The sequence below is a fragment of the Pieris napi genome, chromosome 5 (genome assembly GCF_905475465.1).
Source record: "Pieris napi chromosome 5, ilPieNapi1.2, whole genome shotgun sequence".
NCBI lineage: Eukaryota > Metazoa > Arthropoda > Insecta > Lepidoptera > Pieridae > Pieris > Pieris napi.
Window position 1 is genome coordinate 10639098 of NC_062238.1, and position 25564 is coordinate 10664661.

The following is a 25564-nucleotide window of genomic DNA, read 5'->3' on the forward strand; positions in this document are numbered from 1 at the left end:
GCTCACATTAAACGTAATTGAGTTAGCCTGGATTTGCCCTCACTGGTTTACCCAAATACCTCGTATTAGACCGTAATATAACGAAAATAAAACGGGATGTAAAGGAAAACGCCCATAAAATTTATTTCATGGGATGTCACTTGTCCAATATGTTTAAAAGATTTTTCAGCATTTTATAATTTAATATTTAATTTGTCTCTCATCATAATCATATTTAAATATTCAGGCATCTTATGTTAGAATGGCTTTGTGTATTAACTCTCATTTACATACGATGCATCGGTTTGAATATGTAATTGGACGTAAGTGTATGTTTTTTGTCATTTATAGTAAAAAAGTAATTATAGTAGTATGTTATTATTATTATGTAATATTGTAAATTATGTGTGTGTGTGTGTTGGAAATAAATATATTTATACATTATAGTACAAATAAATACCTACAGTTTTGACTAATGTTTTCAATACAATTGTTATCTTTTCTTAAATATTTTTATTGATAACTGTGTTTCATATGTCATACGTACTTGATCAACTACTAGCCGATTAAAAAAAGAAATGATCACGAAATCGGGACAGACATTTGAGGCCCAGACCTCACAGGGGTGAAGTGTCACTTTTTTAATTAAAAGCCATGTATGTATGGTGTAACCAATATTATTAGAACTAGATATAGGAATACTAAACATTAAATAAATATAGACCTTTACGTTTAGCCTCCAAATTTATACATCATCGCTGCGCTAGGTACGGCAAAGATACTGAGGAAACTGGTATACTCTCAAACGATCGATGAAGTGGGTTCGCAACAGAAGACACCATTTTTTAAATAAATGAAAAAACGCAGAAATTTATAACCGTTAAGAGCTTATACACCTAGATTATCTTATACGACATGGAAACAGTTTAAATATATTTTTATACTACTATAGTCACTGCCTACACGACGAATTCTTAAGTATCATCACAGGTGTACAAATAGCAAGTGTTCTACTAAATTCTCCATATACTGAAGTTCACTTACACAGTTTATTTAGGACAATTCAAATACAATGTCATGTGAGCTTACTTGAAATGTCTTCAACATAATTCCAGGCGTTGGTTATCTTTAGATCACTATTTAAGAGGACATCGAATGGATAAATATGTAAAAGAGGGTAAAGTGAAGTGATTTATAAGCGCAATAGGGGTCTAACTGATCGTAAACTAACTAACCTGTCAATAGAATATCCTCTTTGTTGACTTTGCTTAGTTATACAGCGTACTAGTAGAAAAACTTGTATTTATTTTATAGTATAAAATACAAACCTGAGATTATATAGAACTCACCTATAAAGAAATATAAGCTATGGCTAAGTTCGCTTATTTACTATTATTCGGCATTTTAACCTGTTCAGGTAAAAACAATGTTTTAGTTGATACTGTGTTGTTACTGTATGTGTGTTCATTTACTAGTCTGTTTGATGATGAATACATAATAAAAAACAATAATAAGTAATGATTATTATTAATTCTAGAACTATATATAGTATAGGCTAACAATAATGCCTATAGGTACAAAATATACTAAAATTTACATTTAGTAAGCACAAATGTAGTTTCATTTCTAGTCAACGCTACGAGAGTTCATTAAAATATTTTTTTATAGAACAGAGAGGTAGGGGGGAAAGGGTAGGAAAGGACAGGAACCTCAACGGATGTTAAGTGATACCGTCGTCCATGGACACTCTTAATGGGAGAGGACTCGCGAGTGCGTTGCCGGCCTTATAAGAATTGGTACGTGCTCTTCTTGAAGAAGTCGTGTAGCTGCGTTTCTTCTAACACGTTCTAGATTTCTGGCAAAGATTTGCACATAAAATATAAAAATCACTCGCCATCATACCAAATCGATAATCGCCAACGAATCAATAATACTACATAAAATGATCAAGAAACCATAATAAAGTCTAAACCCGAAGCTAAAAAAGCCCTTGCTTGACTGATGAAATCATAATTCAACATATCCTCCAAGCACAGGAATAAATAAAAAGTTATTTATAATAAAGTTTTACTTACGGAAATTTTAAATAGAAAAATTACGTAGCGTGCTTTAACGTAGCTAGTTATTATGTAAGGAAGAATAATTGGATTTTCATCTAACCATATCCGTCGGGACCCAAGTTTTCCTCTACCAGGCAAACGTCCATCGTTCTAAAATGCATTACATACATTTTTGCATACGTGTTCATACGAGTAGACATTTATGAACGCGGGTTTTGATATGATAATGTTGGAATTTATGATGTGATATTGAATGAAACGTACATTTTAATATCCGATACTGAGCTGGATGGACATATTCAGACCGAACTATTTTTGTAATATATACAGTTATGAATATAGAATTATTTAATTTTCATAAACTTGATAGTAGCGTTATTATATATTAAATAAATCTCTGATTTCCAATGGAATATATTGTCTTAAAGAGCAGTGTTGGCCTAGTGGCTTTAGCGTGCGACTCTCATCCCTGAGGTCGTAGGTTCGTTTCCCGGCTGTGCACCAATGGACTTTCTTTCTATGTGCGCATTTAACATTCGCTCGAACGGTGAAGTAAAACATCGTGAGGAAACCGACATGACTTAGACCCAAAAAGTCGACGGCTTGTGTCAGGCACAGGAGGCTGATCACCTACTTGCCTATTAGATTGAAAATTGATCGTGAAACAGATTCAGAAGTCTGAGGCCCAGAGCTAAAGAGGTTGTAGCGCCACTGATTTTTTTATATTGTTTTAAACACCTGAAAACCCAAGCATGTATGCTGCCGGCGTATGGCCGGGCTACGTTCCAGAACTTTGCGGTGGTAAGAATGCATTTACTAGAAATCTCAAACAATATCTTGCCAACCTGTCCTTTTCTGATACAGAAAATATTCTTACTGTGCAAAAATAGTTTAATTATAAATTGGTGTTACGTAGAAATTATAAAGTAAAGTACAGTTTACATGACAAAAGGAAGAGACCGGCTGCCCACGACACAGGGAATAATAGTGTGGGCCCTAGTGTACTTTATCTTACCTAAAATTCCAGTATATTGTTTATAATAAAGATTTATCTTTCTTTTCACACGCTAGATAAACGCAAATCAATATACACCAGCCTTGCGATTCTGTAATTCACTTTTCGAACTCTCACAGCGGTTTTCGCAGCGGCGGTCGCGCTTAAATCAGTCGTGAAGCAGTCATTTTACGATTTCGCATTCTGATAAACAACAAACTACAAGCTCCCTCCTTATCAGAATGCCAAATAATAAAATGACTGCTTCACGACTGATTTGAGTTACATAATCGCAAGGCAGGTAGCCCAGATAGTAATTTAATCTGATGTTGGCCTAGCGCACATACACATTAAAAGTTACCAATAATATACCATGTACAGTAGAACTTGGAGTTCTTTATTCGAATTAATGGGGACCGGGACCCATTCGGATAATCAAATATTCGGATAGTCGGATTTTTAAAAAAAAATTGCCATTGGAGAGAATAAAAGCTACGTTTTGATATTGCACTATTTTTTATTGAATTAAATGAAAGAAACATGAAATTTTCACATGTTTTAAATATAAATAAAATGTACTTATGTACAAGTTTAGAAATAAAAATCATTGTTTTTTAAACATCTCCGTCAATGTAAGCTGTTTTGCTAATAATAGCGCACTTCGGATAATCGGCGATTCGGATAGTCGGAGTTCGAATAATTAGAGTTCTACTGTATCTAATATTTTCGCTGCAATAACAGTATTGTTACCTAAACACATATGCTTGATTTAATTACAAATATCATGTACCAAAGCAAAACAAATCATTTGTCTTTTCACAAACATTTATACGTCCGTTTGTTATATACAGGTGTCCTTACAATTTTAATTCCTATACCAAGTCATTATGATTCCCCCGACAGTCGTATCTGACAGCCAATGGCCGATAAGGCTTTTACGTTTGTTTGAAAATGAAATTATAAGGTAAAGGGTTTTTATAAGCTAATTTTAAAATCAAATGAAAATTTCCTCTGATAACTGTTTATCATAACTTCTCAAAATCATCTACTATATAAAAATAAGTCGGGTTTTCCTTCCTGACGCTATAACTACAGAACGCACGAACCGATTTCTACGGTTTTGCATACTTTGGAAAGGTCTCGGGCTCCGTGAGGTTTATAGCAAAGAAAATTTAGGAAAAATTTCAACAGAAAAGCGGGATCACCAAACGAAATGTTACATAAAACGAAGCCATCTGGTGGCGAAACGGAGTTCGCCGAGTTTGTTAGTTTATACTAAATAAGTGACTTGTATTTAAATTTCCTAAGTTAAAAAATATTAATACAACCTTTGTGTGTAGTAAAAGTTATAACAATGTATTTATCATATTATTAAATGCAAATTAACAAAAACACTGTTAAGAATATATTTACTTAAGTATTTCCGAACCAATTCGACTTAGGGTCCTTCAAGAAAAGAGCGTACCAATTCTTAAAAGGCCAGCAACGCACTCGCGAGCCCTCTGGCATTGAGAGTGTCCATGGGCGGTATCACTTATCATCAGGTTATTCTATTTTTTTTAATTACAGCAATGCTAATTTATCAAAGGTTATTTTTAACTAATATAAAATAATTTAACAATTAATGTTTGGTATAACATGTTTAACATGTATAACACCAAATTTGAAATCCGAAACTATTCTATCCATTAAAGAAGTTATATTTATGTCAAACAAAATAATTATTTTTATCTTGTTAAATTATTAATAATGTCATCACGCATCAAGCATATTTACGTTTAATAATTGTAAACACGCTGCCGACGTGAACAAGAGTATTGCTAAAGCTTGAATTCAATCTAAAGAAAATAGAGTAAATAATACAGCTTTAATTACAACAGAGACAAAGGAAGGAAATGAGACTGCAAAATAAAGTACACTTTTTGAATATTTTATAAAGGAACAATTCTCGAGGACTTTAATACCTGGGTATGACACTTCTATAACAGTGATTATGGGGGGCCTCATAGCCTAGCGGTCTTATTAAGTGGCAGCTAGGTGAGGGGTACCGGGTTCGATTCCCGGTTCGAGGCCAAGTTTAAATTTGTTCTCGGCCTTTGGGAGGGTTGTGCGGTACCGGGCGAGTGCTTAAACCGTACATGAAGGACACGGTCGAATTTCTAAAGACAAGCACAAATTATAAAAAATCCTATACTTGACGCTGGCTATTGCACAAATCGTGCCAGAGCCATTAAAAAAAAACAGTGATTACTGCGAACCTTAGTGATCTATGACTTCCGTAGCTTAGTAGTAGTAAAACTTAGTACTTAGTAGTATTGTCTTTAAGTCAAGATTCATAAGCAAAACTTACACAAAGTCTAAACGTCAAAAATGTATTGCATTACACATGCGGGAGTCGGAATCTTACTATAAATATTGCAAATCGTAGTTTTAATCAAGCCAGATCCTTATTGGCTGTAAGCACATCGCTATACGGCATATTTTCTTTATTAAACTAGTGAAGTATGGAAAATATGATTACAAGCGGAAATATTTCCATTTCTACATGCATTCAAGTAACGAGGCTGCTCTTCTACAGGTTCTATGCTTCCTATTCTGATATTATATATGTCCATGTAAATAAGTTAAATAAAAATGAAGAATTTATCATGTAGAAATCATTATTAAAACATTTCACGCGACACAAGAAAAGCAATACATCTACTAAGTTATAAAAGAAACAAACCAATTACTAAAATATGAGACTTGTAAAGAATTCATGATACACCTTGTATCATACTTTGCATTTAAATGGTACATACAAACGTCTCTCCATACTAATAAACCTTATGACAACGAATGTACTTGAAGGTACAAAAAATCTCATACAATATTAGTCTGGAGAGAGAAAATTATATAAAATTCTGCACATTTTTACCTTTAGTATAGCGGAGCCGTTGTGTGACTCATCCCTATGATGGTACTGAAAGTAGTAGTACTGAAAGTAGTAGTAGTAGTGTCCTAATGGATTAGTTTCTAGAAGTTTTATTAATTCACATTGAAGGGAAACCTACGTGAATGCCTACCATCTCAGACCCAAAAATCGATGATAGGCAAGTTGCCTAACAAAAATATTCAATGAAATAGAAACAGAAATGACTTTCCCGATTTCCGCTACACTACTGGACTTGTTTGTCATACAAAGTGTACCTATATCGTGTCCAGGCGTATCAGCATATTAATACAGCCTTGCGATTCTGTAACTCACTTTTCGAACTCTCACAGCGTTTTTCGCGCTCAAATCAGTCGTGACGCAGTCATTTACGATTTGGCATTCTTATGAACAATAAATTCAAAATAATAAACTACAAGCGCCCTCCGCTTGTCAAGGCGTAATGTGAAATTGCTTAACAGAATACCATGAGATTCCTAAAATGACGTGAGTGACGAAGGGAGCGTTGTTAGTGCGAGGTGAACTCACGTATTAACAGAATCGCACGGCTGATTTGTAGAGTTACGCAATGGTCCGCTGGATTTATGATTTTTTCATTGTGTAATTTCATTTTTAATATAATAATTTGTTAAGCTTAATTATCTGGTTTTTCAAAAATGTGGTGGTTTCTGATAATTGACCCTCACTGATCACGACTGCTTGAGACAGGTGTGAAGCATGCAAGTCTTTTCTTTCTTCACAAAATAACAATAACCAAAGAAAAAAATAAAATGAGAGATGTCAAAAACAAAAAAAAAAACCTTTTCCCATTCGGTTCGTTTCAATGCGTGTGTGCTGTGGCTGTAATTGGCCCTGGCTCAGCATTATGCTGAGGAGCAGAATATTCCACAACGCTGTTCATTCTGCCAGAGACTTAGTTATTAATGTAATAAATACTTAGTAGAAAAAAAAATTTAAAGTTACCGATGTACGTAATGAAGTCTTGTGTAAAGGTGTATAGTAAAATTAATAAAAATGTAAATTAAATAAAAATAAGAATAAGTGTTAAGAAGTAGATAATTTTGTTTTGGGCGGATTAAAAACTTTTTTCTCTTTCAACCTGCTGTTTAAGTTGTTCTTAGTGAAGTAATCGAGTTCCTCGAACATGCTTGACAGGTATCATTTGCTCTGTTCAATTTGCAAAGAATATTTGAATCTGACTGATACTTAGTCATGATAATTCAGGCTAGATTTTAAAAATAAAACAAAACCTTATAACATAACATTTTTCATAAAAATATATGTAATGCATTTTCCGAGAAAACACCTACGTTCCTTATATACGATGAAGACACATCATTACTGTCATAGAAATAAGCGAAAGGATAATGAAATTTTATTAAGCGAACGAGAGAAAATCTCACCGCTATTTTATTTTGAAAAAGCAATATAAGCGTGTTCAATGTTCATGTGTACTTTTAATTATAATAATCGAAATTCATAATGTACAACTGTGTTTTTTATTCACGTGTCTTTTAATTTGCGACATCCGAAGCTTATTTATCAATTACCACTATACAAACTTAATCATAGATCATGTCTTTTAATTTATTCATACGAAGAGCCTAAATAAATAAATTCAAAAAATTAAAGCGATCGTGAATCTATGAATAATAATAAATAACCCAATGACGCTACAACCCTATAAGTTGTCTGGGCCTCGGATTGCATTCGTTACTTTGATAGTTTTAACAGACAAGAAGGGCTTGACTATCTTCCTAATTAACTTTGATATCTATAAGTTATGTTTATATAATAAACGTATGTTAGATAGTTATGTTCTATTGCATATCTATTTTTATAATAATTAAACTTAATTACTAACAAAAATGAAAATAAATATATCTTTGAAAACAAACTACTTACCGTAATATTTTGTATCACACTCTTAATGAGGTTTAAGTTTCTATTTAGTTTTTGTTATTTTGTTGTTTTGTGGTTTGCGTGTTGAATTTCATGTCATATTTTCACAGTTTTCAGTTATATTTTCTTGTATTTTTTAATTATAGGTGTTGTTTTAGCACTTATAAGGAACATGGTGTAATGGTTGCAGCTCCTTACAAACGTTGAGTGAAAAAGAGTGGCGGAGAGTTTATTACCAGTTCTTCTCTTCCGTTCTACGCCCTTGATTTGAGAACTGGTAATCATCCTCCAGTGCCTGAAACACGGCGTCGACTTTTTGGGTCTAAGACATGTCGGTTTCCTCACGATGTATTCCTTCACCGTTCGAGCAATTGTTAAATGCGCACGTAGAAAGAAAGTCCATTGGTGCACAGCCGGGGATCAAACCTACGACCTCAGGTATGAGAGTCGCTCGCTGATAGTGATTAATAGATAAATAAAATGTAATTAAATAGTGATAAAAAAAATTGTTTACAACTTAGTAAAAGACGTTTCTTTGGTAAAATATATCCCTTACCTTATTTTAATACAAAGAAAGTTTTAGTACTTCAAGTTTCGCTTAAATAAATTGTCGATTTATTTCTTTTGTAACAAAAACGCCTATTTTAATATTGAGATCTTGGATAAGAACTTTGAAACTTTTGTGATAAAGTTTTTTACAAAGAACATATACCCCTTGGCCACAGTTACCTGCGGCGCGGTTTGCGGCGCGTTTTGCGGCGCGCAAAGCGGCGAGCGGCAAAAACTAATTGAGCAAACTGTATGAAGTATGCCACAGCTATCGGCGACGCGCATTGCGGTGCGACCTGCGGCGCGGTGGCTACCCGCGCGTCGGCGGCGGCGACGGCCTGCGCGGCGTGCGAGTGAAACAAATGCACTCGGGAGTATCGAGGCGGCCACAGCTCAGAGCGGCGCGCGCAGCGGCAGAGGTGGACGCATTTAGCATCGCGCGACCAAAACAAATAATTTTGTTTTTATCGCGCATTGAGCTCATATAAAATAATGGATACAGAACAATTTATTAGTGAAATACTGAGTAGACCAGCAATATGGATGTCAAACATACACATCATAAATATAGGCATGTTATAAAAAAATTGTGGGACGAAATAAAACTAACTAATATACTCTAAATACGCCACCGCTGATGCCGCCGCGGTCGCAGCTGGTCGAGCTGTGGCATATCACCGCAAACCGCGCCTCTCACAGACACTCTCGCCGCGCCGCGCTCCACACCGCCAGAAACTGTGGCCAAGCTCATAGAAGGGAAAGAAATATAGTATATACTTTACTGGTTTTTACTGGAAAAATCATCACGCCGGAAGTTATAAGGTAAATAAATTTAACGCAAATATATATTCCAAATTCGAAATAGTTGTGTATTGCACTGAGATTGTAGGCAAATACGATTCACTGAAACGTATGGGACAAATTGCAGGATTCGTTGGCAAATAAAAGTCTATTTGCAACTTTGTATATCTCGAATTTATCTTGTAAAGAAAAAGAGTGCTTATTCAGGAACACCTTTAAGGTACTCCATACTTTGTGATTATATATTTACATTTATAAATAACAAACACAGATAGACTTGACTGGCTGATTGCAGTTTAATGTACTAATGATGATTCTGGCGCTTTATGTGCTCTATTTGGGGTTCTAATGAAATTTTGAAATGGATGCAGCGATAACTCTCGTAGTCGTGCAATAGAATTTTCAATTAATAATTCCTCAAACGAAAATGTGCATGTATAAGATCGAAAATTCGACCACACATCGACACAGAACGCTATGACACTATTGTCTATAAATAGATCTTAAAAACGAATACATAGATTTATCATAATAATCTTGTAATTAGAGACCAAACCAACACAACTGGAGAAATACAGCATAACTCCCCGACAGAAAAACTACAAAATAGATACAAAACAACATAAATAAAGCACAATATTACAATTTTATATTTTAGTTGAAAAAAGCGGTTAAAATATACAGTTCTAGTTCGTTAGCTAAATCTACATTTTGTGGAATTTTTGTCTATTGTGTGACCACATTATTCCGCACCTACTACTCTGTGCTACGAATTCGGTATTCAACCTTTTTGGTCGCTTATGAGTAAGACATGAAAATATCATAATTTCTTTTTTATTCACAGGATTTTCTTAAACCAAATTTACCTACAATTTATATTGCTGTAACTAAATGACAATTACTTCTAATAAACTTAATTTATATTCAAATATTTACATATTATCCCATAATTATGGGGAAATCCTTATAAGTGATCTTTATCCAAATGGGGTTCAATTTCTTAACTTTTTATAAAATTAAAAAAAAACGGGTTTTATTTGTCAAACACCATATTTTGTATATTGTAACCGCATTTTGTGCTAGTTTCAACAGATTATCGATGATATTGTTAAACAGGGGATAATCCTATCCATTAGCCTTTACAAACGATTTCATTGGGATAATTGTTATTACGAAATCAAATTAAATATTTCATTACAAATTCACTTTATTATTTCATCATATTTTTAACCAAGCTGTTTATCGTAGAATCAAAAATAGTAGAGTATAATATAATTTATTAACTATAAACACTATTGATTAGATATTAAAGTCTTTTATACTAAAATTCAAATAATTGTATTACTCTTGCAAAACACTATCAAGACGAATTATACAATCTTAAAATTCAAAAATCGAACGACGCCATTGATGTGATGTTGTCCACTCTTAAAGTGTGGGTGCAAATCATATTAGCATCATTAATAAAGGATTCCTACATATACTGTATTCCTAGAGATTCCTATATAGAATTTCTATGATGATGTACTAAGAATATACTTTCGTCTAAAGTTAAATATAAAGAGAAATGCCATATCAGAGGCAGTATTTTTATGTCTCTGTAGTTTATTGTGTTAGTTTTCTTGAGCCTAACTAGATTGAAGCAATTTAAACTGCAAAGTAAGTGGAATAATAAATGTTGGATTCATTCCTTGACAGCAAAGTGCTTTTTAACAAACATTTGTTTCTCTGGAGCCAGTTGGAGGAGACCTTTAAGAGATCCTTGAAAAACAATAGTACCTTTTGTAAATATGGATGAAGGAATAAATGAGGCTTAATTATTATTAAAATTATACACACGGAGAATATATATATACATATTATACATCTTTATTTTTAACGGACGCTTTCTATACTCGATATATAATCTAAAATTATTTCCAATACAGATATTTTGCGATCGAGAATCTGCATTTCAATATGACAATCCCTGCTTTGAAATCCTTTTAAAAAAGGATAGATCGTAAATTAGCGTCCGTCGTGTGGTTTCGTTTTACGCGTTGCCCTTATTTGTGACGAACTATATTACTTCTTGAAGAAGTGATTATTTATATAAAACGTATAGATTTATCGTAAAATCATAATAATTTTTATATAACAGCTTACTAAATTGATAAGTATTTCATAAAATCCAGATTTTATGAAATACAGAGTAGTAAAAATTGGATTGGGATTGAGTATAGAAAGCAACCGTATGACTGTGATTTATATAGAATCCAATATTATATTTACTTACGGAAGACAGTATGCTAAGTTTCTGAATCTGACAAAAAAAATCTGCTTCGGTACTCTATACCGATCCTTATATTTTAGTATGCAATTTTGTTTTAGTTTTGACAAAGTTAGCGAGACGTACAAAACCTCAACAATGAAGTTGGGACTCCTATCACTTTTTTACTATTCACTACATTACAGAGAAGAGTGAATAGTTTAAGCGTACGACCAACCAGCAGATAAACCACTCCTTATATGGAAATTGTATTCGTTTTTACAACAAACTCCCAAGCGAAATTAGAGAATTATCACTAAATAAATTCAAAGCTCTCGTTAAACGTAAATTAATCAAGAAAGCTTTTTATAAATTTTACGAATATTTAAATGATCCTAATCCTTAGGATTGATTTGCTCTTCTAACAAGATCTATGACTAAAAACTTAGCGATTAAAAAAGTGGCGGAGAGATTCTTGCCAGTTCTTCTTGCCCGCTTTACGCCCTTGGCTTGCGGACTGGTAGTAAATGTAAATTTAGAATCAATTTAACATCTTTTCTGACTTTCATAAGTGTACTTGTTTACCTATATGAATAAAGTTATATTGAGTTTGAAAGATAACTAGCACATACATTCTATATCAAAAACATTGGATTTGACAGGAGTCGTACTTACCGATAAATCTCGTTCCTGAACTTCAAAAGTTATAGCACGGCAACATCCAATACAGGCGTTTCCCCGTTTTACCATATTATAAATAAATAATTTATACAATTTCCCCAAAAAGGGCTCTCCACCGAATATAAAGATAAACATATGCAATAACATAATATTTTATGTGGACCTTTAGTTTAAATAGGATTAGCTTCATAGAGAATCAATGTTGCAAAGAAATTTGACTGATTCAGCAATAAACTGAGTTCGAAGTGTTAAAACGGAATCTTTTACGACAAGCTTATAGAAATTGGTTTTATATGAATGTATGAATGAATACTCAATAGACTTTATATAGCTAGATTGGTTTTATCTTCGCATTGCAAAACGTTTCGAGAAATGTCAATGTCAAAATCAGTCGTATCACAAATCTCGTTATGAAAATTTTTACTGGGTGGCGCAAAAGTACTGGCACTAAAGAAAATTTGTTTATTTTTTTTATATGACATTTCCTGTGTTCCTGTGTTATTTTCAGTGTATTTTACATTTGTTCACTACCCAATTTTCAACAACAGAATGACAGGAAATGTCATATAAAAAAATAAACAAATTTTCTTTAATGCCAGTACTTTTGCGCCACCCAGTATTAAATAAAGTATTCTTCTAAAAAATTCTTCTTCCTTTTAATAAAGTGAATAGGAAAAACGTATTATTGGACGATGTTAACAATTCTATCTCTCGCATAGTTAACTGGTTTAATGTGAATAACTTACTGCATAATGATGCTAAACAAAAAGTATTTACAACTACTAGCGTGATATTGAGAAGTTAATAAGGACAGTGAACTAAACTTTGTTGAAAACTGTATTCCTAGGCATTGCAATAGATAGTGGGGCCCATATATAGAGACTCTTTCGAATATGCTGATCTCTGCAGCATATGCAGTAAAGAAAATCCGACAGTTCACTGATCAGGACACGGCTAAAATTGTGTATCATAGTTACTTTCACACATAAATTTGATAATTATCTTGATAGATAGATATGTCTTATGTCTATTTTTTTTCTTACAGTGTTTGCCTGGAAGAGATCGCTCGAAAGCGATAAGGCCGCCGTTGCCTTTTGTTTAATTTAATTATTTTAATTGTACTGTATACTTGCAACGAAGTGTTAAAAAATAAATCTCTGCGTCGTTAAATTAAACTCACTTGTCTCTTTTTATCACAGCGTAAACATAATTCAACAGAAAGAGACGATACTGTAAATAGTTAAGAGAGAATTAGGTATATTAAATTAATTTATCTAAAATTATCGTTCATATAATCATCACACATTAGCGGCTTAAATTAAAATAAAAAAAATATATTTGATATGCAATCATATTTAGAATTACTTTAAATTTCAATTCAATTCTCATCATTCCAATGCTATTGCTTATTAACCTAAAAATGGGTACTCTCAAAGTACTTGAATAATAAAAACTGAATTTAAATTTAGAACACTGACGCAACTATAAATCTAACTTCCGTTATTAAACGACATTTTAACGTTGACATTCGAAATTCAAATTTAATAAAATACTTTTTTATTATTGAATGCTAGAATGCCATAAAAACTTTATGCACCAACCTCATTGTACCATGGACCGTCAGAAGTATTCCCAACTCGTAAATTATGATAAACTTATAGATACCCAATCGGCTGATCGGGTCACGCTTCAGTACGTGAGGGTAGTTGTTTGTGAAACTGATAACAGACAATGTCTTTTTGTTCTTATTTAATCTATTATGGTAAAAGCTAAAGGCATGAATAAATAATTAATTAAGTCGAACAATGCAATACAAAATTGTCGAGAGAGAAAATCCCAAGGGTTAAACTGCGAGGTTTCCGTTCAGTTTTTTAATTTAACACAAATAAAGAGCTGACCGTTTCTCCCTCCTTCTGGTTTCTTCTGTTTGCCATAGTCATTTTGTATGATGATTTGATATTTTAAAAGAGTAAGGGTGATTTAAGTGATATCTTAAGGGTCCTTCAAGAAAAGAGCGTACCTATTCTTAAAAGGCCGGCAACGCACTCGCGAGCCCTCTGGCATTGAGAGTGTCCATGGGCGGCGGTATCACTTAACATCAGGTGAGCCTCCTGCCCGTTTGCCCCCCGTTCTATAAAAAAAATAAAAAAAAAAAAAAAGTACCGAGAGTTTTTTACGCCGGCTTTTTCTCTCGGCCTACACCCTCTGTCTTCTTTGCCGATGAGTAGGGATGTCTACCGATACAAGTTTAATGACTTGGAATAAGTGATACCTGTATCTTATATTCCATAATATTATTTTCAAGCAAAATATTGTATTATGATATTCCGATTTTATTTCTCGGACTCACAAATCATATCATAGATTTATCGGTTGAATAATAGATTTAGTATTCAAAAAACGTAAGCACTTGACGATAACGCGGGATATGGTTTTTGTTGCTGTGTTGAATCTCTTATCAATTTGAATCTGATATCTCTTATTAAAGTCTTTTTAGTTATTTGTATTGAGAGACGGTTGAAGTCTAACTTGGTCTAAGTTTACGTGAGTGATGGCAATTGGTAATTTACGAAAGTAAGCTGCGAATCTGGCGCCACCAATCGGACAATTTTGTAATTATAAATACAGATAATCATGTCTAATAGTGTATATAAAGATGATTCATATTGTTAGGATACAGCCCTGCCTTGCGATTCTGTAACGCATTTTTCGAACTCGCACAGCGGTTTTCGCAGTCGCGCTCAAATCAGTAGTGAAGCAGTCATTTTACGATTTTCTGATAAACAATAAACTACAAGCTTCCTCCTTATCAGCCGCTGTGCGAATTCGAAAAGTGAGTTACAGAATCGCAAGGCTGTACCCCATCTGGCTAACATTGATATTATTTTCTGTTAAGTCAGCATTTACTATCAAGAGATAAGACTAATAAAAATACTAAGAAAGTTCGGAAAAAAACCACCGTACCTACTCCCAGGACCTTGCTCCAACAGATAACCGTCTTTTTTTCGAAATTTAGATAACATCTTGGAAGGGTTAAAAAATTCAACTCTGATTGGGCAGTCTGAACCGCCTTCAACTTTTTTTTTTATTCCCATTCGAATGTTTTTTTTAGTAATGGAACCAATGAACCTATAAGATGGCAAAAGTGCATAGATAGTAATGGTACATACTATGATTATTGAAATATTTTTTTTTTTCTACTTTTTATTCCTTCCATACAAAACGTCAATTTCAATATGTAAGGACCTAATATTTTGTGAATTTAAATTGTCAATTAAAGTTCAGTTGGAGGAAACATATTTTTCCTTTTCTTTAAATCCAATCACGATATTAACAATATGTAATTCACTTCGCCCAATTAATTTATACTTTTTTTTTAATTTGGCTCTGGCACGATTTGTGCATTAGCCAGCGTCAAGTATAGGATTTTTTATAATTCGTGCTTGTCTTTAGAAATTCGACCGTGTCCTCCATGTACGGTTTAAGCACTCGCCCGGTACCGCACAACCCTCCCAAAGGCCGAGAACAAATTTGAATTAAATTAAAACTTGCCCTCGAACCGGGAATCGAACCCGGTACCCCTCATCTAGCTGCCACTTAATAAGACCGCTAGGCTGTGAGGCCCCTAATTTATGCGTTAATAAGTTAAAAAAAATTCTCACTTCTATAAAAAGCTTTGATACAACTTTAAAACCTGAAATTCTTTTCTCCTTACAGCTACACTCTCAAATGATGTTTTACACGAAAATATTTTTCCATAATTTCCAAAAACAATAGAAACCAAACGTGTCGAAGTTTGACAAGAACAATATTTCTGAAAACGATTATGTAAACTTGGCTTGACTGTGTCTCTTAAACCCGGACTTCGACCGTCTTACAATAACGTCTATGAATCCCAGCCTTAGGAAGATGGAGACATAAGCGCAACTATGTCTACTCCAAAGTTTTTAAGTCACACTTAGATAAGATAGATTAATTATAAAAATCCGCACAATCAGACATATATTAATAGGCATGCAAATGTCATATTATTTTTTATAAAAAATAAATTATTGGCGCTACAACCCCTTTAGGTCTTGGCCTCAGATTTCTGAATCTGTTTCATGATCATTTTTAAATCTAATAGGCAAGTAGGTGATCAGCCTCCAGTGCCTGACACATGTCGTCGACTTTTTGGGTCTAAGACATGTCGGTTTCCTCACGATGTTTTCCTTCACCGTTCGAGTAAATGTTAAATACGCACATAGAAAGAAAGTCCATCGGTGCACAGCCGGGGATCGAACCAACGACCTCAGGTATGAGAGTCGTACGCTGAAGCCACTGTACTTTTTTCTATGTGCGTATTTAACATTCGAACGGTGAAGGAAAACATCGTGAGGAAACCGGCTTGCCTTACCCAAAAAATCGAGGGCGTGAGTCAAGCACAGAAGGCTGATCACCTTCTTGCCTATTAGATTAACAAATGATCATGAAACAGATACAGAAATCTGAGGCCCAGACCTAAAAAGGTTGTAGCACCATTGATTTATTTTAAAATAGCAAGTACTCACATTGTCTGGAAATAATAAAAATCGACAGAAAAAAAAATATTGGTTGTTTGTAAAGTAGGTTTACGATCGAGATGTTTACGTGATAACGTCTTATTGGTGATATAAGTTTTTGGGAAGTAAGGAATTAATGAAGATAACAATTTTTTCAAATTTTAAATTACATCTATCGTTTTATTCACACTTTTGATGATAAATTTCGGGTGTAAAATGACAAGTTTACTTATTCGACTATGATATACATTTTTCTTCATACATTCACGGAATGACTGGCAGCGCTCGAGATGAGACGGGAGATCGGTCCGTCTCTCTCTCGTTATACCTGCGATCGCGCTCGTGAGGTTTTGGTGTGACACAAGTTTCTGAACATGTCACCCGACTAAAACGATTTTAAAGACGTTATCACGTCAAAACATTTAAAAGGAGTCGCTTATCATCGCTACTGTGTCAGTGCCTTTATCGAGTTAATACGTCAACAAGTGCGCTATTAACTGGTACTTCGCATAATTAACACGTTAGAGCAATAAATTAACGGTACAAACTAATTGAGACTGCGTACGAATTACGTTGCTCGTAGTTTTGTTAAGCTTTTGGCATTTCTCACCCCTGCTGCATTTCGGGGGGGAAATTTTTATATCATATATAATTGAATTATAATTGAGGTATATTAAATATTTTGTAAATATTATGATGTAGTATGAAAAGTGGAATTACAATTTGCTGTAAACAATAACACTAATATCAATGACCTAATTTGTTCAAACCCCCCCCCCCCCCCTCCCTCATTTATAAAATCAATCTTGCAGTCTTTTAACTAAGGTATTCTTTGGTCTCTTTCTGTCAAAATATGTTTATTGCCATGAAAAGAGACAGATATATTATTTATAAGTAAGGAGGGGGGAAACTAATCTTACGCTACCACTTACCAGCTGACTATTTCCATACATAGAATCATAGGATTCTGCCTTAGAAGAAACGTTGCGCAATTTGCAGGGCTTCTTCAAGGGCGCGGGGGGCGTCTTATGCGGAGACTGGTTGACGTGATTCACGCTGGTCTTCTCTTTCTCTTTTAACTTGCTGTTCAAGTTGTTCTTGGTGAAGTTTCCGAGTTGCTCGAACATGCTTGACAGGTGCTGTGACATCATTTTGCTTTCTAGCCAATAACACGCACTAGCATTGTCCGATTAATTTTATCACATTTTTTAAAAATCTAAAAACATTTTAGGGTAAAGACGATCTCTTTTCACCTTTTGATGTTTATTTTAAAATGTTACACAATTATGTTTATAAGAACAGTCCGTGTCCAGAATTAAAAAGCTTCCTTTCTACTATTTCGTGTGTAATGAATTAATCGGTTTGAGCAGTGTTGGCCTGTGTGCCTGTGTGTCTGGTGGTGGTGTATCTAGAGTGTGAGACTCATACCTGAGGTCGTAGGTTCGAATTCCAGCTGTGTACCACTTGACTTTTCTGTATACATGCGCACTTAACACTTCAAACTCAAACTCAAAATAACTTTATTCGTATAGGTAAACAAGTACACTTATGAACGTCAGAAAAGAAGTTAAATTAATTGTAAATTTACATTAACTACCAGTTCGCAAGTCAAGGCCGTAGAGAGGGCAAGAAACTTTTCACCACTCTTTTTATTCCAAGGATTAGGTCATTTAAAAATTCGTTAAATTTATAAAAAAGCTTGATTAATTTACGTTTAGCGAGGTGTTTGAATTTATTTAGTGATAATTCTCTTCCACGAATGGTGAAGGTATGGAAGTAACCAGCATGCCTTAGACCCGAAACGTTAACGACGTATCAGGCAGTGAAGGCTGATCTCCTACCTATTAAAAAAATAATGATGACGAAACAGATACAGAAATCTGAGGCCTAGACCAACGGTTGTAGCGCCACTGGTTAACGTGTAGTTCTATCTTGTATCTAGCGTCACTACCTGAAGGAAATACCAGATCCATTTTATTATATCCAATTCTGAAAAGATTGGCAACGCAATTACGAGACTTCTGGCCATCTGAGTATACATGGGCGGCGGTTTAATTAAAGATGAGCCTGTCCATTTGGCTATTGTAGACTGTTAAGCAATAAGGTTTTTTTTTATGTTACAGGAGACAAACGGGCAGAGGCTCACTTGATTTTAAGTGATACCGCCGCCGATGAACACTCGCACTGCCAGAAGGCTCGCAAGCGCGCTGCCGGCCTTTTAAGAATTAGTACGCTTTCTTGATATAACATTCGAAGCGCAAACTTGATTAAAATAGCAGCGTAAATAATAACTACGAAGTTTCAACAAACTAAGTAACTGAGTTATACATAGAACTTAAGATTAAATTAACCTTGGCATAATATTAACTAAGTTAAAAGTTATTGAAAATCTGAAACAGTTAGGAAGTGAGAATGTTGAAACACTTGGAAACAATGGCGTCACAAACATTGATACTGTCATTGCAACTTGCTAAGTTAAGGTTGCCAGTTAACATTTAAGTTAGAACTTAATTATAACTCTGAAAGCACAGGAAGAACGTAGTTTGCGAGTTCAATTAAATTATTTTTTAAGCGCTCCGTTCTGATTAAGTCTGCTGAAATCTAGATTAAGGATTTTTTTATAACACGGGACAAAAGGGTTTACCTGATGTTAAGTGATACCGCCCAGCCGCCCTTTATAAGAATTGGTACGCTCTTTCCACATTAATTCACCGTAGAAGAAGTTAGTCTATCTTTTACAACCGACTGATCATTAGCCAGCAAGTTTATTAAATGTTGTAACAAATGCTACGGCAGAATATGGCCGCTAGTTAAACTGCACAATGACCAACTATTTGCTAGACCGATCAAGCCAAACCTAAATTCGAAGTAGGGACTTGCTGCAGATAGGCGAGAGCGGAGGAAGCGACGCCACTATAATGACCTTCAGAAATGAATAGCATGCGTGATGAAGATCTAAGACCTAGCTATGATACACACATACAATTATCACTAATAATAGTGTGTGTCTCTTATACAGACAATTTAACATAACCGTCACCGTGACCACGCACGCTGTAAAGCACGTGAAACGTCGGGTAAAATTTTAAATTGTGTAAAACAATTATAAGTTATCCATTCGGTGTCGAGACCCTTGGTCCGTGGGGTCCTAGCGCTCTAAGGCTGTTTAAAGAAATTTCAAAAAGGTTAGTCGACATCACAGGAGACCGAAGATCTGGCAGCTACCTCGGACAAAGAATTAGTCTAGTATATTATTTTATTATTATATAAGTGATATTTTAAAGTTATGTTAAATTATAATTATGAATAATTTAAAAAAAAAATTATAAGTTTATAATAATACATAGCTTTAATCCGTTAAAAAAAGTGTTTTATTTAAATTTGTAAAAGTTATTATAATAAAAGACAATACTATAAATAAACTAATCAATATATAAACCTAAATTTAATTGAACCTGAAAATACCTCAAAGTCAAATAAATTTTCCGTTTTATGTTCTTGCTTATCAACGTCAAATTCAGAATATTACCTTTAATAAACAACATATCAGTATAGAATAGAAGAATGAATAAAAGACAATTGCTAGAATAGCTTTGTTGATCCATCGTCTGACTAGCGACCATAAAATCTCGCATCAGTTCACAACTAATAATAGGTAGAAAGTATCTATATATATAAAAGAAAGTCGTGTTTGTTACAACACTTATAACTCGAGAACGGCTGGACCGATTGCCATGGTTTTTGATTTGTTGGATTTGTTTCCATCCCGAATAGCAGAATAAGCAATAAAATATCGGATAAGTTATCGAATAACAATAAATAAATTAATTAATTTTACGAATGCAAAAACCATATGGTGCCATCTGTTGACAAAACTACGCATCATTTTACGTCGAATTCGTGTCAGTTCAAGAAATTCCGATCTTGAGGTGAATGAGGAGATGCATAACCATGCTTTGATCCTGAACAAAAGATGTTGGATATCAGAAAGTGCTTAACATGCAGTATCGCCATATTGACGCTAGAGAGAAGATGCCTAATGTGTAAAACTGCCATTCTTCTTTCGCAATGGCAAGCAATAAAACATTTCTGTACTTGCAACTGTATTAATGTAATACTTAACATTAATGAAATCCTAAAATAAGTTAAATTAAAGTAACAACGATATTATAAGGTTGTAGGGCGGAACGAAGTTAGCCAGGTCAGCTAGTACTAAGATACAATTTAATGGAGCTGAACGTAGAACTGTGATATTGGAATATCTATGAAAACCCAGGAGGAAATACCTTGTTTGCTTGACTGAAATTGCCTTTCGATTGCTAACTAATGCTATAGTACTCCACTATAAACTATGACCAATTATTATAAATTAGCACGCGTTTTGTTATTTTTAAGTTTATAAAAAATTATTATATGACATTATAAATATTGTGTTAGTATTCGCTGTCTCCACCTATACCGAGGCCACACATCAGCGCTAACTTTTGCAAATTGTTTCTTGTTTCTTGTTGCCTTGTTTGTACTCAATAAATAACTACGAATGATTATTAGAATAAAAATAGGTATATAATTATATTTTTGGATAAATAAACTTTCAAAGTAGAAACGCAATCGCTATTAGCATTCCTCTATAAATTGACTATCCTTTATATTATCAATATACTGAAGATCTCTCAAAGTCTCTCTCAATCACGCAGTCACTAGTCATATTAATTGTATTGAGTAATGGGCAATAGCTAACACACGAAAAATAATTAAAATAATTCAGGTATAGTAATTACATTTCGGTGATTAATTTTTACTATTATAGATGGATTTCATAATAATATAAAATCTACAAAACAACTAGTAAATTTTCGTCTATGCAAGAGATCTTTATTTAGCTATTGTGTAAAGAACCGAAACTGAGTGTAATTAATTGTTTAGGTATAAAATTAGTCAACGCATAAGCTAGCTTTTGTTTGAAATAGTAAACATTAAAACCCATATTATGAAACCATATTTAAGTGTTTCTCTCGTAAGAACAATTTGTTCATAATACTAGCTAATCCAATTTCAAATATATATTTTTTGTATTCTAAATTTTCTACCCAGTAGCCGTAAATCTTACATATTGTTTCATTGCTCATAGAAGCATGAACTTATTCACGCCCGCTTGAAATGAATTCAAAGGAAAAACAATATTTTGACATTTTGGAGAGAACAAAGGTCCCGTAATGCTCAAATAAACGAGATGAATTGCCGACAAAGTTGCGTTATCTGATCAAAGTTTGGAATGACACTTACCCACTATCAGGGAAAACGATTGAGCACGTTACACCGGATTTTGGGCTTGAGAAAATAATATTGGCTATTTTTGAATAGAATTTATTGAACAAGAAAGTGAAGGTTCGCATTAGACCGACAAGTCCAGCAGTTCTTGAATTAAATTATAAAATATATTTTTTAAGATTATAAGCAACCTCCTAGGCTTAAAAGGAAACATGATTGATGTTTTACCGAACATCAAACTCAGAAACTAATAAAGGAAATGTATGACAAATTTTAATCTTAATCTTTTTGATTGCTAATTTTTTCTTTCTTCGATATCAATTTATATTCACAAACTTCCGCTGCTTTATTTTTCAAAAATGACGTAATCTTTTCTATAAATAAAATTTTCTTCTAAATCTTTTAATGAATATTATAACTTCGAATCCCTTAAGGAAATCAATATTATAAATGATATTTCATTGAGAAAATTGAAATTTTGCTAGTATTTATAACAGAATCTTAGAATCAAAATTTAATCATAACATTTATCGAAATTTATAGAAAGTTGGATATTTAGTTTAAGTTTATAGCAGCAATTATTTTATAATTTAAGGTAAAGAAAAGCAACGCTTTAATTTAAAATCACAGCTGTCATGACGTTCATTTAAAATTAGGGTAAAATGCTTTTGCGGGCTGTAATCGCTTTTATGATGTTAATTTTTATTTAGATCGTTTAACTATTTCTCTTCATTTACTTATCAAAATACCCTAATAAAACTTAAGAAGTCCAGGCCATTTTTATACTTCAGGATGCCACAGTATTTCAAAGTTTAAAGAGCCGTATGCATTATATAAATTAATTAACCAATAAAAGGATATTTTTTATCAAGATTAATAAAACGATTTATTGGATTTAATGCTTTAAGCAAAATTTTCTTTAGGATTGCGATTTAAATTTATTTTGTGCCAATAAGTGAACAGGTAATTTTTGGTATTATTATTTAATTCACTCATTTGACAAGTTTCATATCTCTTTCGTATTATTTGATCTCATTATACACAAGAGGAGAAAAAACTGCAACTTTTAGGTCTTAGCCAACGTAAAAAAATCTATACATAATTCATCATCACGTCCAGTGAACGCGTAAAAATCACTAAATGAATTTAATGTTATGTAATTGTACAGCAAAAATTCAAATTTCTGTAAAAACTTTCAACATTTCTCTACTCCTTGTCATAAAAAAAGTTTTTGTGCCTATATTAACAAACTTCTCAAATATTACAATTGATGTAAATTTCAAAATATGTTTTTTTATATTTAATGCTTTATTGGTAATCTGGTTATCTCTCTATAAAAGCCAATTTAAAGCTATTTAGGAAGTTGTACCTAAAATGATTATTTAATTAATATTGAAAGTATAAAAAAATCATAGAACATCTCACTGTCATTTCCACTGTAAATTATTTTAAATAAGAGAAGTGAATAACACGGTAGATTAATAATTGTCTATTTAAAAACCTAAGATTTAACATTTAATCTTAGTTAGCGACTGATTTAAAGAAGCATAGAGTAGTGCCTTAGCGTCTGTATCGTGAATTTATTTAGATTTAAATGGTTTCAGTAACCAGTATTTAACATACTGATGTTAGACTGCGATGTGAGGCCTATAGAATAATAAATCGAATATTAATATTCAAGCAGGAACGAAATCTACGCCTCGTAGCACTTGCTACGCCATGTCTAGATGACGTCAGTTATACAGTAGTTTTTACTTACCATTAGATAAGAATTACACATAAATTGTTACACAATTAAAATAGTTATTAAACGTTAGATGGCGATAGTTTGTACGAAATAGAATTATTGTATTTTATTTAAAAATTAATAACGAAATTTCTCTTAAAACATTCGTTGTAAGTAACAATTTAAATAACTCTTCAAAAAGGAAGTCTTTTAACCATTTTTAGTATTATAAGTATGTTAATACGGAATAATTGAATGCAAATTCAATTTGATACAAAAAAGTGTGTTTTTTTATATTATTATGTGGATTACAACTATTATTATTATTTAAAGTTATTTCTATTGCCTGCAATTTTATGTATTAATTACAACGATTTTAATATTGACATATTTAATAAAATGTATAGAGAGAAGAAAAAGAGATCGCCTTTACTCAAAATTTTAAGCTAAGTAAAAGAAAGTTCAATAACTTTTAAAGATAACTTCATTAAAAGTTTCCTAACAAAGTTATAATTTTTTTTTTCCAAATGTATTATTACTTTTTCGATTATAACGTGCGGGATGTCATCTCGAGACGTCCGACTAAGATGAGGGTTACGCGAAAACTGGTGCTTGGTCATCCGCCGTCGACGTCGAAAGCATGCAGAACCTTCCAAGCAATACAGGACGCATGCGCGGTGTAGCTCCGCCTACGAAACTTTTCATTCACGAAATAAGTTTAACACTTTCTCTTCGAAACTTTGCGTGACTTGATAGCCATTTGAAGAATACGGAAACGGTGCGCTCTTTCGAACCCCGGCTGTGAAATTTCTTTATAATGTACGTAATTTCCAATCGCCAACAGGAACGAAAAATCTACAACATTTGTTGGGTAAACATCTATATAGATGTATATAAAAATAAATTTATCTTTGTTTGTCTCACTAAAACTCGAGAAAGGCTGGACCGATTTGACTAATTCTGATCGTGAAATATTTGTGGAAGTTCATGGAACGTTATACGTCAAGAAAAAAACTAAAAATGACAATTTAATTTTCCAATAAAAACCGTTTCTTGCTGGGAAATTGTTAATTTTTGCCTTTTTAGAAATATAAAAATGTCACTCGGTTGTCACAGATTTATTTAAATTTGTGTTTCATACCATGCAGGACTTATCTCTTTGGTCTTAAAAAAAACTTTGGTTGGTAAAAAATTGTATTAAGTTTTGAGACAAATATATTATGTAGGTCATACGAGACAAAAGGCTTAATTGGAGATGGACAGGACACCTGCTCAGAGGCCAGAGAGCAAAATGGTCGAAAAAAGTCACCCAATGGACACCTCGCTACAACACCAAGCGAAAGAGAGGAAGACCATGTGCCCGGTGGGCTGACGACTTTAAAAAAGCCACTGGTCCTCTGTGGCAAAGACTTGCCAGGGATAGGAAGGAATGGAAACAGCTGGAGGAGGCCTTTGTGCCACAAAGGCAAGCTGTACAAGAGGACAGCTGTGCTTGTTAAACTTTTTTCTTTTTTTATATACATTTATATTTTGTTCTCTTGTATTAGATGAAATAAAGGCTTTGAATCTTGAATCTTGAGGTCATACGAAGTTCACCGGGTGATCTTGTCACAATTATCATATTATGTACTGCTAGGAAACGGAAAACGTAGTAATACGCAGCGATATAGTGGATCCACTAAAGTACGAGTATATCTGTAGGAAAGGTTTTTTGTGGTTGCATACCGTTCTGTCGATAGTCCATCCCCGAACAGATTCGGTGGCAAATTTATAATATAATAACATTTATGTATTTGCCGTTATGGTAATACCATCACCCCTTATATAAACTTATATTTTGTCACTTTGAAATAAAATATGATTTCTTTGAAGTGAAACTT

General features: G+C 33.4%; 1 protein-coding gene across 1 annotated transcript in view; it reads right to left on the reverse strand.

The window, feature by feature from the left end:
• Window positions 1-24328, reverse strand: part of LOC125049759 (nitric oxide synthase-like protein) — a 101716-nt gene extending 77388 nt beyond the window's left edge. Inside the window, exons 1-2 of the mRNA XM_047649206.1 lie at window positions 24224-24328; window positions 17620-17903 (exon numbers count right to left, since the gene is read on the reverse strand). Coding sequence (XP_047505162.1) covers window positions 17620-17838 — 219 coding nt within the window. The 5' untranslated portion in view covers window positions 17839-17903; window positions 24224-24328. The remainder of the gene's footprint in view (window positions 1-17619; window positions 17904-24223) is intronic.
• Window positions 24329-25564: the final 1236 nt, after the last annotated feature.